The following is a 13572-nucleotide window of genomic DNA, read 5'->3' on the forward strand; positions in this document are numbered from 1 at the left end:
CAAACTTGCTTGTAGAGGTCAATGCTGCATGTCCTACCTGCTCGTTGACAACGAGCTGAACATGAGTCAGCAGTGTGAAATGGTTAGAAGAGGTAACACACTTCTCGGCTGCATGAGAAGAAGCACGGTATGGAAGGGACGTGAAGATTTTATTCTCTCCTACTGTTCTGGGGAGGCCACACCTGGAGGGCCCCATTTCCAGAAGGATCTGGACAGGTGAGAAGAAGTTCAGAAGAAAGCAATGAAGATGGTCCAGGGACTTGAGGACCTGCCCCGTGAAGAGAGGCTGAAAGAACTAGGGATATCCGTCTGGAGAAAAAACTTTCGGGAGATATGATAGCAGTATTCAAGTACGTACAGGGAAACTGCAGGGAAGATGGTCAAGAACTCTCTTCCATGGACCCAGAAAGTAGGACCAGAAAGAATGGGTAGAAGTTCCAGCCACCTAGATTTCTTTTAAATATAAGGAAAAAACCCCTGTCTACCTATGGAGGTTGTGGGTTCATCTCTGGAGGTTCTTCAGAAGAAGCTAGACAGCCACCTCTCAAACATGGTTCAGTTGGTTTTCCTGGGGGTTGGACTAGATCAGGGTTCCTCAACGTTGGCAACTCTAAGCTGTGCAGGCTTCAACTCCCAGAATTCCCCAGCCAGCTGGCTGGGGAATTCTGGGAGTTGAAGTCCGCACAGCTTAGAGTTGCCAAGGTTGAGGAACCCTGGACTAGATGATCCTTGAGGTGCTTTCCAGCTCTACATGTCTATAAGTCCATGATGGACAGCCTGAATTTTTTTTCTGATCTAAAGCAGAATCCATCCTTCTTTTAATTATAGCACATCATCCGGGTCTTGAGGCAACATCTCCTCCATGCTTCACACCTGGAGAGATTCATCTTGCGCAATGCCCATGAAAAAGGGGCGCATGGCTGTGGCCGCCCCCTTGACTTTTCAACCCCCTCCCTGCAGACACCCCTGCCAGGTGGGAGGGCTTTTTATCCCCCCAAAGAGCAGCTGTGGAAGCCCGGGTGACGTTTCTTGGGGGCAAGATACAGACTGGAAAAGGGAAAAGAGAACCACACGCCCCAGTGCACCAACACAGCGGAGCCTTTCAGCAGCCCCGCTTGTTAGCCGGGGTGATATTTACAGTTCAGAAATCTTTGTTAATCCCCAAACAGGAGGAGAAAAAATGCCTTGTGTTCTGTAAATATTAGGCGCTGTGCAAAGCGGCTGAGGCCCCGCCTCTCTTGGACATCGGGGGGGGGGGGTGACCAATTTCACAGATCTGAGCAGTCAGCTGAGATTTGCAAGTCCTCCCTTGCACCCAGTGCCTATTCTGGAGATGCAAGGCTGACCTCAACTGGGATCAAACTACACTTTGGAAGAGGAAAAAAATGGGAAGTGCAGGAAGAAAAGGGAATCCGTCCTACAGGGGAGATGCATGGTCCCTGGTCCCAAGATCTTGATGCCTCCTGCCCAGCAGGATTGTGGCGTCATAAAAGTCAAGATGGCGGCTGCAACAGTGCCATTGAAGCTTTGCAGCTGCCATCTTGACTTTTATGACCATGCCCTGCCTCCTGGGCACCCCCAGTCAGTTCTTGGCTCTGGGATAAGGACGGACATTTATTCTACAAGTGTCCTACTTGCAGATTGGACCCAACCCCTACCTTTAAAGTTTCTTTCTGCAGTGATTTCTGTAAGCAAGTGTAAGGTGTCCTAATCCTGGATAGGTGACATTACGATTTTTTTTCCTCCCTCTCTTTTTCATTCTACCGTATTCCTATTTTATTCAGTTCCTACTTTATCATACGTTTTATACTGTTTTACTGTATTTTATTCAACTCTCCCCTTTCTCAGTTTTTAAGTTTAGCTTTTATCTGATGGTGAGATTGTTTTCATTGTGTATGGCCATTTTTTCTGAGGGTTTTTAAAAAAAATGTCCTCGTCACTGACTCTCATTTTTTTTTTAAATTGATTTGCTTTGACAAGGTCAGACATTTGCGAAGCGTCTCTCTGTATTCAGAAATGGATGGTGACATGATGAAAAAAATCAGCAACCAGGAGTCGCCTTTCACCGGTTGTTTTGCAGAACAGACTAAGCTAGACTAAAATAGGATGGGGAATTGTGGAGACCCTCGTCCGGGCATATTGTGTGAACATGCCATTATTTATTTCTTGACTCGATTTCTAACCTGCCTTTATTTTGTGCAACTCACATAATACAGGAGGCCCCCAGTTTAAGAACATCCCGGTTTACGGACGACTCCTAGTTAAGAATGGACTGCCATAAAGGCTATTATATTAAAAATCAGAGTTAAGTGCAATGTTTCAGGTTAAATACACAGTACTGCTTTGTGTATTATTATGTTTAAGACGTTTTAATGTATTTCCCATACACTAACCCTAACCCTAACTCTAACCCGAACAGCTGGCTGGGAATTCTGGGAGTTGAAGTCCACTCATCTTAAAGCTGCCAAGGTTGAAAAACACTGGACTAGATGATGTCCAGGTCCCTGACCTGCCCATCTTTCTATGGTTCCCTATCTGGTGGCCTTCAAGTTGGAGAGGCCTCCTACGTGAAGATGCGTGCAGTGGAGAACTAACTATCCCGAAAGAACTGCACCAGCGTGAAAGTTGCTTACGTCGCTTTTTGCAAAAGCAGGACACTTCCCAGGCGGAAGGAAAGGTTTGTGCATCTCAGGCAGAGCCCACCTTGGCCATTCATCTCTCTAGTACGCATGTCTATCGTAAAACGGTATGTGTTAATCCTTCCCTAAACCAGCATAAAATCCAGGCTATGGATTTGTGAGTAGCCAACCAGATGCGTCTGGAGATGCAAAAAATTGGATTCTTTCTCTTCAGCATTTCAGACCACATGAAGATACACTGCCCCTGAACATGAGGCTCTGTTTAACGATCATAGCTAATAGTTGCTCTGAATATGTTTAAGCCTTCCAAAGCAATTCGAGCTAGGGCCTTTCACCACAGTTTGTAGACTGTAAAACATGCCCCAAAGCATAGTTGCACCCATTGATGCATGCAACCCAGTGTTGCCCATCTCCAATTTTTTTTAAAAAATTATTTATTTATTTTTCAAATTTCATCACCGCCCATCTCACTAAAAGAGTGACTCTGGGCAGTTTGCAATCAAACTCAAAATAAATAGAGGTTAAAATGCAACAAAACAGTATCTCTTAAATAAAAATAATATAAATATAATTTCTTCTGACTTTGCTCAGATACTCAGAAGTCTGCTTTGCCCACACACAACTCAAACCTTCCTTATCAAAATCACAGGCTCAAAACTCACATGGCAACAGCACTGTGGTTCTGGTTTTGTTCTGAGGTACACGCGTGTAACCATTAACCCTAATGTGTTTGGCTTGATTGTGGCTTAGCAAGATGTGCAGGTCCACCGTTTGCAAACTAGAGTACGATGGCTTCTGCCACAAACCAACTGGCTTGGCGGTCCATCTGAGCACAGACGACGGTTTGATGGAGTGGTCCACCATTAATGTGCTCCTCACAGCACTTTCCACCAGAAAACGTATAGCTCCTTGCCCGTACAGAATATATTTATTTATTTATAAATTTATTCACCGCCCATCTCCGCCTCATGGGGGACTCTGGGCGGTTTACAATAAAATGAAGTTAAGATTTAAAACCACTTCAATACAACAATACAATAAAATAAAGATATAATAAAATCTAAGTGGCAAGAGATTTTAATCAGTCTGTGAGTGTAACAGGCCCCTCAAAATCACTTAGGGTGCTAGCCATCCCCAGGTATAACTGTTCCCCCTCCTATGTTATTCCCATTCCTCCCTGGTTGTGTGTGTGTGTGTTTCCCGCTTCTTCACCACCAATCCTTGTTTGTGACAAAGACCGGCGGCCAGCATTTTGCAGATTAAAAATCCAGGGGCTCGATATTTTTCTATTTGGGGTCCGCTCAGGGACACCCACCTCCATTCCTCAGCCCATTTTTTTTATTTTAATAAATGCCCCCGACACGTTGGGGAACGTCTTTTCTCTGACCATCTGCATTTCTCAGCGTGGCAGCGGTCCCACCCTTTTGGTCAAGGATGATGCTGAAATCTCTGGAGAGGTTCAAAAGTGGGGAAATGCCAGAAGATCCCTGCTTGGTGTGTTTGGAGCATGCTACAAAGCCTTACGCACAGATACCGAGTTAGCACTTATCTCCTGCTCAGTTATTGCATTTTTCCTTCGCTGACATCGAGGAAAACAGGTGGAGGCTTTCCAGAGACAGTATTAATAAACGCAGCTGCTAAAACTGACTTCTAGCCAGGATAAAAGACAGCAAAGTCTCATCTACAACTCTGTGGCACACAGATTTTCTTGACCTGTCAACAGAAAACTTATCTAGTTACCTATTTCATCTGCAATGACTGCTAATGCTTTCCTGTACTTGTTTATGTAACATCTGTATCACCCTTTTTTTTTAATGCTTGGAGGCTCCCTTCACACAACACCCTTAACCCAGGTTAAGTAGAGCCATAGGGCAAGAAGGGAGGATTCCTAGTTGTTCCTAAGAGAGAGGAAGGATGGTGTAATGATAATGGTGTTGGGCTAGGAGCAGGGAGACCTGAGTTCAAATCCAGACTCAGCCCTGACTTGGGGGACTTTGGGCCGGTTCCTCTTCTTCAGTCCATCCTACCTTACAAGGTTGTTGTTGTAGGGGAAAATGGGAGCCCTCTGCATGCCAGCTTGAGCTCTTCAATGCAAGGTGGGATGTAACTCAGTTAACTAATCAAAATTAATAAGAAGGAAGCAACAGCGCTTGTGTGTCCTGGAGATCCATTGGACAAAAAGTGTAGATGCCTGCCTTCCATCCAGAGTTAAAACCAGCCCTTCCCTCCATGGCTTCCAAAAATGTAAGAGAAATGGGGGTACAGAAGAACATGAGAATGTCCCTGCTGGATCAGGCCGAGGACCCTCCTAGGCACTCTTCTGTTTCTCCCTGTGTTCAGCTGGAGGCCTCTGAGATGCTGGGAAGAAGGAAGTGGAGACATCTCCTCTCCCACCGATATTCCTCTACACGGGGTACCGGGAAGCCCCCTGTCCCCAACTTAGAGGTCACTTGGAGCCTTCAAGATTCATAGCCCTCAACAGACCTGTCTCCACAAATTTATTCACCTGCTTCTAAAGCCATTCAAGGTGGAAGCGATCACCTTGACTTGTGGCAATGAATTCTCCGAGTTAATTATGCTCTGGGTGAAGAGATGCTTATAAATAAAAAATAAAATAATAATTTTAGTTGCCATATGATAAATAAAAATAAAAATAAATAAATCTCCTTCCAAGGAGAACAGAAGTAAACCTCTGCTGGGCCAGACCAATGGCCATCTTAGGCCAGTACAGGTAATCCTCACTTAACAACCATTTGTTTAGTGATGATTTGGACTTAACAGTGTTGAAAAAAATAACTTTAGACTGGTTCTCACACCTATGACCATTGCAGCATCCCCACCATCACGTGACCACAATTTAGGCGCTTGGTAACAGGTTCGCATTTATGACCATCACAGCATCCCATGGTCATGTGATCGCCATTTTTGACCTTCCTGGCTGGCTTCTGGCAAGCAAAATCAATGAAGAACCATGTGATTCTCTTAACAACCATGTGGTTCGCTTAACACCCATGGTGACTCGCTTAACGACCGCTGCAAAAGGTCATAAAATCGGTCAGATTCGCTTAATGACCACTTTGCTTAGCAACCTAAATTCTGGTATCACTTGTGGTTGTTAAGCGAGGACTACCTCTATTTTGTTTCTCCGAAGGGCTAGTTGGATACCTTTGGGCTTCCCCCTATCAGCAGCTGGACATCTACCTCTCTCCTGCCATGGTTCCCCTGAAACTGGGATTTGGAGCTAAGCTGCCCCCAACCCAGAGGTCACACGGAGTCTTCAACACTCAAGAGTCCTCAACCAACTTCCAAGAATTTGCTCCGGTTTCAAATAAGCATTAACTCCTGGGCTGTAGGGCTGCCTCCTTCAGGATCATCGCCCCAAGCCCATCCCAACTGAGTGTGCCTGTGAAACGGCTGAAGAGAGATCTTGCTGATTACCTTTGGGTTCTGCACAGATCCCCAGGTGTTGGCAGATTGAGAACAGGGAGGATCTGAAAACCCACACAGAATGAGCAGGAGGCATCATCTGCCCCTTTTCAGCCCTGACAAATACAGCCAGAATAATGAAATAAGCATTGTCCTGACTTCAGGCGCCTCATTTCCCTTCCGTTGTTAAATGAACACCTCCACTTCCCACTGACTAATTTATAGGTACATTCCCCTTCTGTGAAGCCTGAAGGAGAGAAATACAAGTCAGCTAATCCGCTCAGTCAACTTATTCCAGAACCAGTCAAGATTCCAAAGCAAAATTCCACTCCTCCTCCATGTTTTTTTCTTGCAAAAATATAAAGGGTCAGCAAAGCCATTCATGGCCACAGTAGAAGCCAATTAGAGGGTGCTGGCCAACCGCAACAGGAAAAATAAAATAAAATGTGAAGAAGGGGTGCTAACAGGAGGCCCTGGCTGGAAACCCTAAGGTGGGAAAGTGCATTTCTGGACATCAAGGGAAGAAAAAGGACAGATAAGCAACAGAAATGATTTAATCGCTCTCTCTCAACACCACTTTGCAGAGAAAAAAAGTGGGTGGGCCAGATTTTGTTCAGCTGGTTTGTTTATATCAGGGTGTATTGACATTTGCAAAGGTCTTTATTAACGGGATGGGAAAATATTTTAAAAGCCTTTGATTGGGGGAAAAAGGAAAACCAATTGTTCTTCGTGTTGAATTGCTGACCTTTTCAAACTTCGATCTGCATTTATTGATCTATCTGGAGCACTAAAGGAAATCGATTACCGTTTTACGCGGACAAGAAATTTGTTGGCTTCTTCTCTTCCCCAAGAACGAGAGAGCCCTGGAGATCTTCTTTGTAAAAGCTGAACATAAAGAAAACAAACTGACCAATTCATCGCTCCGTAGAAATCTGGTTTCTGTCCCTGAAGATTATTGGACTGTATCTGTTTGCGTTCTTTGACTTTCTCCTGACTAACTACATCAATGTTGGGTGTAAGATTTGATTACAAGAACTTCATCTTGTGCAAAATGAGATTATAGCTGCAATTCCAAGCCCACTGCCCAGGAACACCCCGCCCCCCCGCCGTGAACTCCACATTAATTCTGAATAAACCTTCGAAGATTTGCCCTGTTATTCTGGCAATGTACCCTGGGGAAAGTCGCAGACCTTTGGCCCTTCCAACGTTTGAATCGCCGTGATTCTGCAACTGCTCCGAGCCACTTTTCCCTAACTGAAAATCTTCCAACACAGCAGTTCTTGAGCAACCTTGGAGAGAGGGATCAGATTTGGAGACCGCGTTAATCTCTATTTCCGGAAGATCCTTGCTCTTTCCTCTTAACGCCCCCATCCCGACATTCTAGATCTCGTCTTCCCCAGCTTGTCAATCACACCCCATCTTGCCATGGGGTGTTATTATACATGGAGAGATGTCTCTAAAAATGAACATCTGAGCAAAACCCAGCACGTGTTTGTGGAGAGCTGAAAAGCATGCCTGTGGCTTGCTCTGAGTTTGGGTGAAACAACATCTGAGGGGCTGTAAGAGACATTAAGAGAATCATGACACTATTTTTTTCACAACAGGTGTAGACATGCCACATTTTGGGGCTTTGAAGAACCTACTCGGGCAAAGCACTTGGGCTGGGAGTTTTGCTGAAGGAGAGTGATTTCTGTTGAAAAAAAAAAGATGGGTTGGTGTCCTACCATTAATGATTCCTGACCTTCCATAAGATGCCTCCATCAGTTGTCAAGGAAACAAATGTGGGGTTTCCTATCTCTTGGGCTTCCAAAGTTGGAAGTGGGAATGATGTAGGTCTATCTCTTCCTTGTTCACACACACTTTGCACACCATTTGCACACCCCCAAGAAACAGTTTCTAAGTTCCTGCTCAGGAGCCTGCTAAGAAGTCCCGTTCAGCTCAATGAGGCAGATGCGCCTGTAGAGCGGGCGATATTTTGCAGCCTAAAATAGTTCTACGCTAGAAATTGAAGGGGAAAGGGAAGAATCAACATGCTGTATAAATATATGAGAAAAGTATATATATGCTACAATCCACAGCCTGAATTTGGTGAAGGTTGACAAACAAACAGTGCCAATATCTACAAAGAAATTGGCGTAAGCGTCCCCTTTTGGAGAATCAATCTTCTTCTCTCTGCAATTTCAGGTGGGAAAAAGGCTGTCATGTTAAGAAAGCAGAAGGCTACCGTGTTTTCTCTTCTTGGGCACAAGATTCCTCAGCAAAGTCCTCAAAGCATCTTATAAAACATTGAGAAGGGCATAAAATAAAGCTCTATCAATGCCATCCCCTTAAAGAAACTGAAATGCAAATTAAAGTGTCCTTCAAGGCTGTCTGAGTGCCTTCCTGCTGTGGTCAGTTGAAAGCCAGACCCAGAGAGAAAGGTTTTGCTCACATCTCCACCGAGGTCAGTAAAGTAACCAAGATGAGCTTATCTTTCTTAGGCTGAAAGTCCCAAAGGGAGAGGTAAACTCACCAAAGAGCTGGTACTCTTTGGTTGATTTCACATATGGCTCCCTGGACGTTGCCTTTCTGCTCTTGATCCCAACAGATTGAAAATGCCAAGAGGCTGTAAGCCTGTCAAACACACACATTTCGACCCAGCCACTGAAGAATCCTGCTGTCCCTGTCCCTACAAAAAGGGCCATCCCAGAGACCAAGGAGAAGATACCTCCAAAGTCCCCAAGAACAGGTGGAAGAGCGCCCAAGGTCTCCAGGTCTTTCCAACGACTCATCCATGCAACTCTAGGCCACTTCCCTACTAGAAACTCTGAGGATCCTCATAGCATCGGGCAGCTATCATTCAAGCGATGCAAAGCCAGTCTCCAACACAACTGTTTTGGCCCAGGAATGGTTGGGTGACTCCAGAAGAGCCACTAGTGCGGAAAAGACTTAAGGAAGCCAACGGAGAGGCAGGGTCAGAGAGCATTTTTGCAGGCACATGCCTTTGGGCACATGCGATGTACGGTACGGCTGAGCAAGCTGAACCAACCATAGGGTTGAGGGAAGAAGGCAAATTAAAGATGAGCCTCTTCCGAGGGTCCTGGGCTACACTTTATGGTTTGGCCAGCTTGAAGAGGATGTGGATCCCCGCACACACAGCGTTCCCTTGACTCTCTGGGATCTTAGGTCCCAAATCTCATCCTTTGAAAAGATCACTGTATTGCAGCCAGCCCGGAATTGTCTGATCTAAGTGATCATTCTCCTCCAAGATGGCAAGCCGCCTATCCCAGTAAATGATCCAGTGATCTCAGTCATCCACAAACCAGGTTCTCCGAGATGTTCAGAACTGGCTTCCTTTACCACCAGATCCTAAGTCCCTTCACTCAGCAGAAGGGGGCTATTTCTGGAAGACAGTAGCTAATCTTACGCTTGCTCTCATGGTGCTTGGTAAATGTGTTCCCCCATGGGCATGCTTAGGATTGCACCTTTCACTTCAGAGTAGGACATACAAGTGCTCAGTTTTGTAACGCAGTTGTGAAGATAGACCATCAGGCTGTTTGGGGTAACGCCACAGATGGAAACATGAAGACATTGGGGGCTTTTCAATATTCAGTCCTTTTCTGCCGGAGACCCAAATCCCTAAATGGGAATTTCAGTTGCTGCTTGCTTGCTAATGGCATCTTAAATGGGGTGCATCTTTCCAAATGAATTATGACGGGCAATGCTTTTTGTCCACTTCCAAAATTATTCCCAATATTTCATTGATTTTAGAGCAGTCATAAGCTTACCAGAGGATAATCAGTACCAACCGAGAGGGAACAAGTCCAGAACCTACTGTGACTTTGAAAACTCAATAAAAGTTTTTTACTTTTCTTTGGTAAGGAAGCAGTGTTGTAAAACTGTGTGTGTGCGTGCGTGCATGCGCGCACACACACACAGATGCACACACATATAATGGGTTTATGGCAATAATCTTACAGTGGAACAAAGTCAGCTGAAACAGTATTATACAACTTTTTGAATTATCCCAAACCCTTCATACACCAGGATGGAAAAATATGATATATTGCAGGAATGAAAGGTGGAAGGGCACATCAGATGGCAACCTGTTCCCCAAGTTTGAAGATAAGAAAGAAGGAGGGATGGGAAAAAAGGAAAGAAAATAGCAAAATATAAACTTGTTCTTTCCTAGCAAAAGCCCGACAGTGGCGGCACATTTGTAAACATCAACCAGCAACAACAAAAATGACAGCATTTCAGCATTTTAAAACTGACGACAAAATTTGACAGCATTTTAAAAATCTGCATCCAAGCTTGATGCAACCACATTTTTACTCCAGGACCAGCTTCGCACAAAACACTTTGCCCCAGATTAACCTAATTTGCTAAATCTATGTTGAACAAATAAGCTTCTTGAACAGATTGGGTTCACACACACTCAGGCGTGAACCCCAAACTAACCAAGTTTAACCTGTCTTGCAAGTCGCCTGACAGCTCCTAGGCTGATTAAATGTGTGGGGCAAACTCAGCCCCTGAGCAGAGACCCCTCTTCACCCTAGGAAATAATTGGCAAAAATTTCAGGCAAGGCAAGAAAACACGGATAAAGCCGCATGACTTACCTGCGCACAGACAGACGTTAAGGCTGAGCAGCAAAGGATGAATCTCAGGCTGTGATAGATTAGGTGGGATCCCATAGCCAAGAGGGGTCTCAGAAATATCCAAGGATTGTGAGCCGAGAGATGAAGTTGATCCTATAATCCAGCTGGTTCTTCTTCGACCTCGTTGCTCTCCGAGTTGGAGAGAGGCCCTGGCTTAGCCCAAAGGTAGAGACGATCAAGTCTTCCGCGGCTTTCACATGACCGAAAGTCCAAAGAGTTTTAAAACTGCAGCCCGGAGGGGAGGAGAGCGGAATTAAAACAGAAAAACAAGATATTCACCGAGGGGATCCCCTGCCATCCCACTGGAGCATCAGATCCTGATCGCCGCTTCTCTCCGGGCAGCACATCTGTCCCGCAGCCGGAAAATCAAATCCATGTGTCAAATCTGCAATTCGGTTTCCTCACCCCCCCTTCTTTTCTTTCTTTCTTTCTTCCTTCCTTCCTTCCTTCCTTCCTTCCTTCCTTCCTTCCTTCCTTCCTTCCTTCCTTCCTTCCTTCCTTCCTTTCTTTTTTTTAATGAGGCAGGGGGAAGTTCAGATAATTTATTTGTCAAGGCCGGGGGAAGGTGGAGGGAAAAAAGGGGAGGGGTTGAGAGGAGAAGGTGGGGAGAAAGCGCTCGAGACAACCCAATTTATTTTTAGCTCCTGAAAGTTTATCGTTGGGCGATTCAATTAGAGAGAGAGAGAGAGAAAGAGGGAGGGAGGGAGGGAGGGAGGGAAGAAGGGCGAGCGTCCCTCTTGGACGATTTGCAGAAAACCGTAACCAAAAAAGAAAGAAAGAAAGAAAGAAAAAAGGCTGGGTTTTTCCAAGAAGTCTCAAAGTCTGCAAGTCGGATTTCTCTCGTCCCCGAGCAGGAGGGCTGCTTCCAGAAGGCAGCGAGGCTCGCTCCGAGCCACCCGCCACTCACACGCACGTACTTACACCCGCGGCCGGGCGGAATGGCAGCAGCCGGGCCGTGCCAGCCGAGCGCCCCGGGGCAGCGCGCCGCGTCCAGCAGCTCTTCATTAGAAACACCTTCTTTTTTTCCCTCCCTCCCTCCCTCCTTCCCTCCCTCCTTCCCGTCTTCCCCGCTCCCCTTGGCAGCGTCCGAGCACCCGCTCCGATGGAAAAGCGCAGAGCTGGCAGCTTTTCCTCCCCGAAGGCGCCGGCCGCCCTCGCGGGGAAGCGGCGGCGGCGGCGGCGGCGGCGAGCAAAACAACTCCGGAGCGGTCCGAGGCTGGTTCGCCTCCCCGGCATCGCCTGCGGGGCGACGGGGGCGACGGGGGCGGCGGCGGCGGCGGCGGCGGCGGTCTTCCCGGCCTCCTCGCCGCTGCTGCGGCCGGAGGGCTCGGCGGCCGGCTCTGGCCCCCGCAGCCGCCTCCCTCGCCAGCCTGCCGTCGACGCCTTCCAGCGCGGCCCAGAAGAGGAGGGCTTTTTTTTAAAAGAGGGAAGGAGCGCAGGGGCGAGGGACGGGAGCCGGGGCGCGCTCCTTCCGCCCCGGGCGTCCCCCCGCTACGTCTCTACAGCCCGGTCCTCGGGCCGGAGCCTCCCGCTCGCCCCCGGCGGCCCGCCGGGGCGGAATCCCAGCCTTGCGGCCCCTGCGCCGGGACTGGCTCCGCCGACGGCGCTGCCGCGGAAGCGGAGCAGCATGGCAGAGCCGGCGCCACTGTCGCTGAGGCTCGCCCTGCGCGCGCCCCCAGCCCGCAAAAAAAAGAAAAAAAAAGGAGGCACAATGGGGAATTTCTTTCATCCGTGGACCTCTGGCTGCAGCAAGGTCCCAGCCCCGCTCCGGTGAGAGGCGGGCTGCAATCTCGCGCCCGTTTCCTAAGCCCACCCTTCCGTCCAAGGCGCCGGCTCCTAGGATGGCGGGAGTGGGCAAAGGTACCCCGGGAACTTTTGCAGAAACGAGCGGCGGTGGGGGGCTCAAGATGGGAACGTTCAGAAGGAAAAGAGGCGCCTGAAAGGCCGACTGAGAACGCGCAAAGCGCTCGCCCGGCGCTGGATTTCTTTCCTGTCCTTTCTCATATTTTCAATCTGCCCAGGAAGAAATTGTTTCTCCTGGTGGGTGACCAGCCGACCCGCTGCCACGCCATAAAGCGCGCGATAAAAGCCAACGCTGATTGCCGTAGTGCAGAAAGCAAAACGTTGATTAAAAATGTGGTCTTACCCCCCCCCGGGCATTAATGTTCTCTGCCCTTTGGGGCACGGGCCTAAAATGCTGGTGCGGAGAAGAACGGCGATTCTGCCCGCGACCAGTTCGACCCTGGGAGGTGGACTGGGCTGAGCTTGATCCGGCTCTTGATTCTTCCCCAAGACCAGCGCGGGGAGTCTAGAAATGACTATTCACAGGAGGACCTCATTTCTCCCCAGCGAGAGTCCGTAGGCTGCATTTTTGGAATGCGGGGGGGCTGGCCGGCCGGCCGTTGAGAATGTAATTGTCGTGGGTGCTACGTAACTCCCGAAACACCTGGCCACCCACGCGCGCGTACCTAGGAAGAAAGAGGGAGGGGGCCGAGAGGGAGGGGGAGAACCCTACGGTCGTTTGAGCGGGATGAGATGCTGCAGAAGAGAGGGACGCGGCGCCTGGTAAAACTAGAAAGAGCTATACACGAAGCCATTTACAGACCTGGTGGATAGTGTGTGTGCGTGTGTGCGCGCGTATCTCGATTTATGTGGGTGGCTGGCTTAGCAGGCAGGGAGGGGTAGAGGGGAGAGTCTCGTGCAAATTGTAATTAGCCCTGTGGCTTTTTCTTGTTCATCCCATATGCACTCCCTTCCTTCCTTCCTTCCTTCCTTCTTTTCCTTCCTTCCTTCCTTCTTTTCCTTCCTCCCTCCCTTCCTTCCTTCTTTACCTTCCTTCCTTCCTTCCTTCCTTTCCTCCCTCCTTCCC

At 48.0% G+C, this 13572-nt stretch overlaps 1 protein-coding gene across 1 annotated transcript in view; it reads right to left on the reverse strand.

Annotated features, from left to right (window-relative positions):
• The window catches only part of PTH1R (parathyroid hormone 1 receptor), a 109940-nt gene extending 98418 nt beyond the window's left edge, over nt 1-11522 (reverse strand). Inside the window, exon 1 of the mRNA XM_063303260.1 lies at nt 10665-11522. Coding sequence (XP_063159330.1) covers nt 10665-10739 — 75 coding nt within the window. The 5' untranslated portion in view covers nt 10740-11522. The remainder of the gene's footprint in view (nt 1-10664) is intronic.
• Between the last annotated feature and the right edge of the window lie 2050 nt (nt 11523-13572).

This window comes from Candoia aspera, chromosome 4 (assembly GCF_035149785.1).
Source record: "Candoia aspera isolate rCanAsp1 chromosome 4, rCanAsp1.hap2, whole genome shotgun sequence".
NCBI lineage: Eukaryota > Metazoa > Chordata > Lepidosauria > Squamata > Boidae > Candoia > Candoia aspera.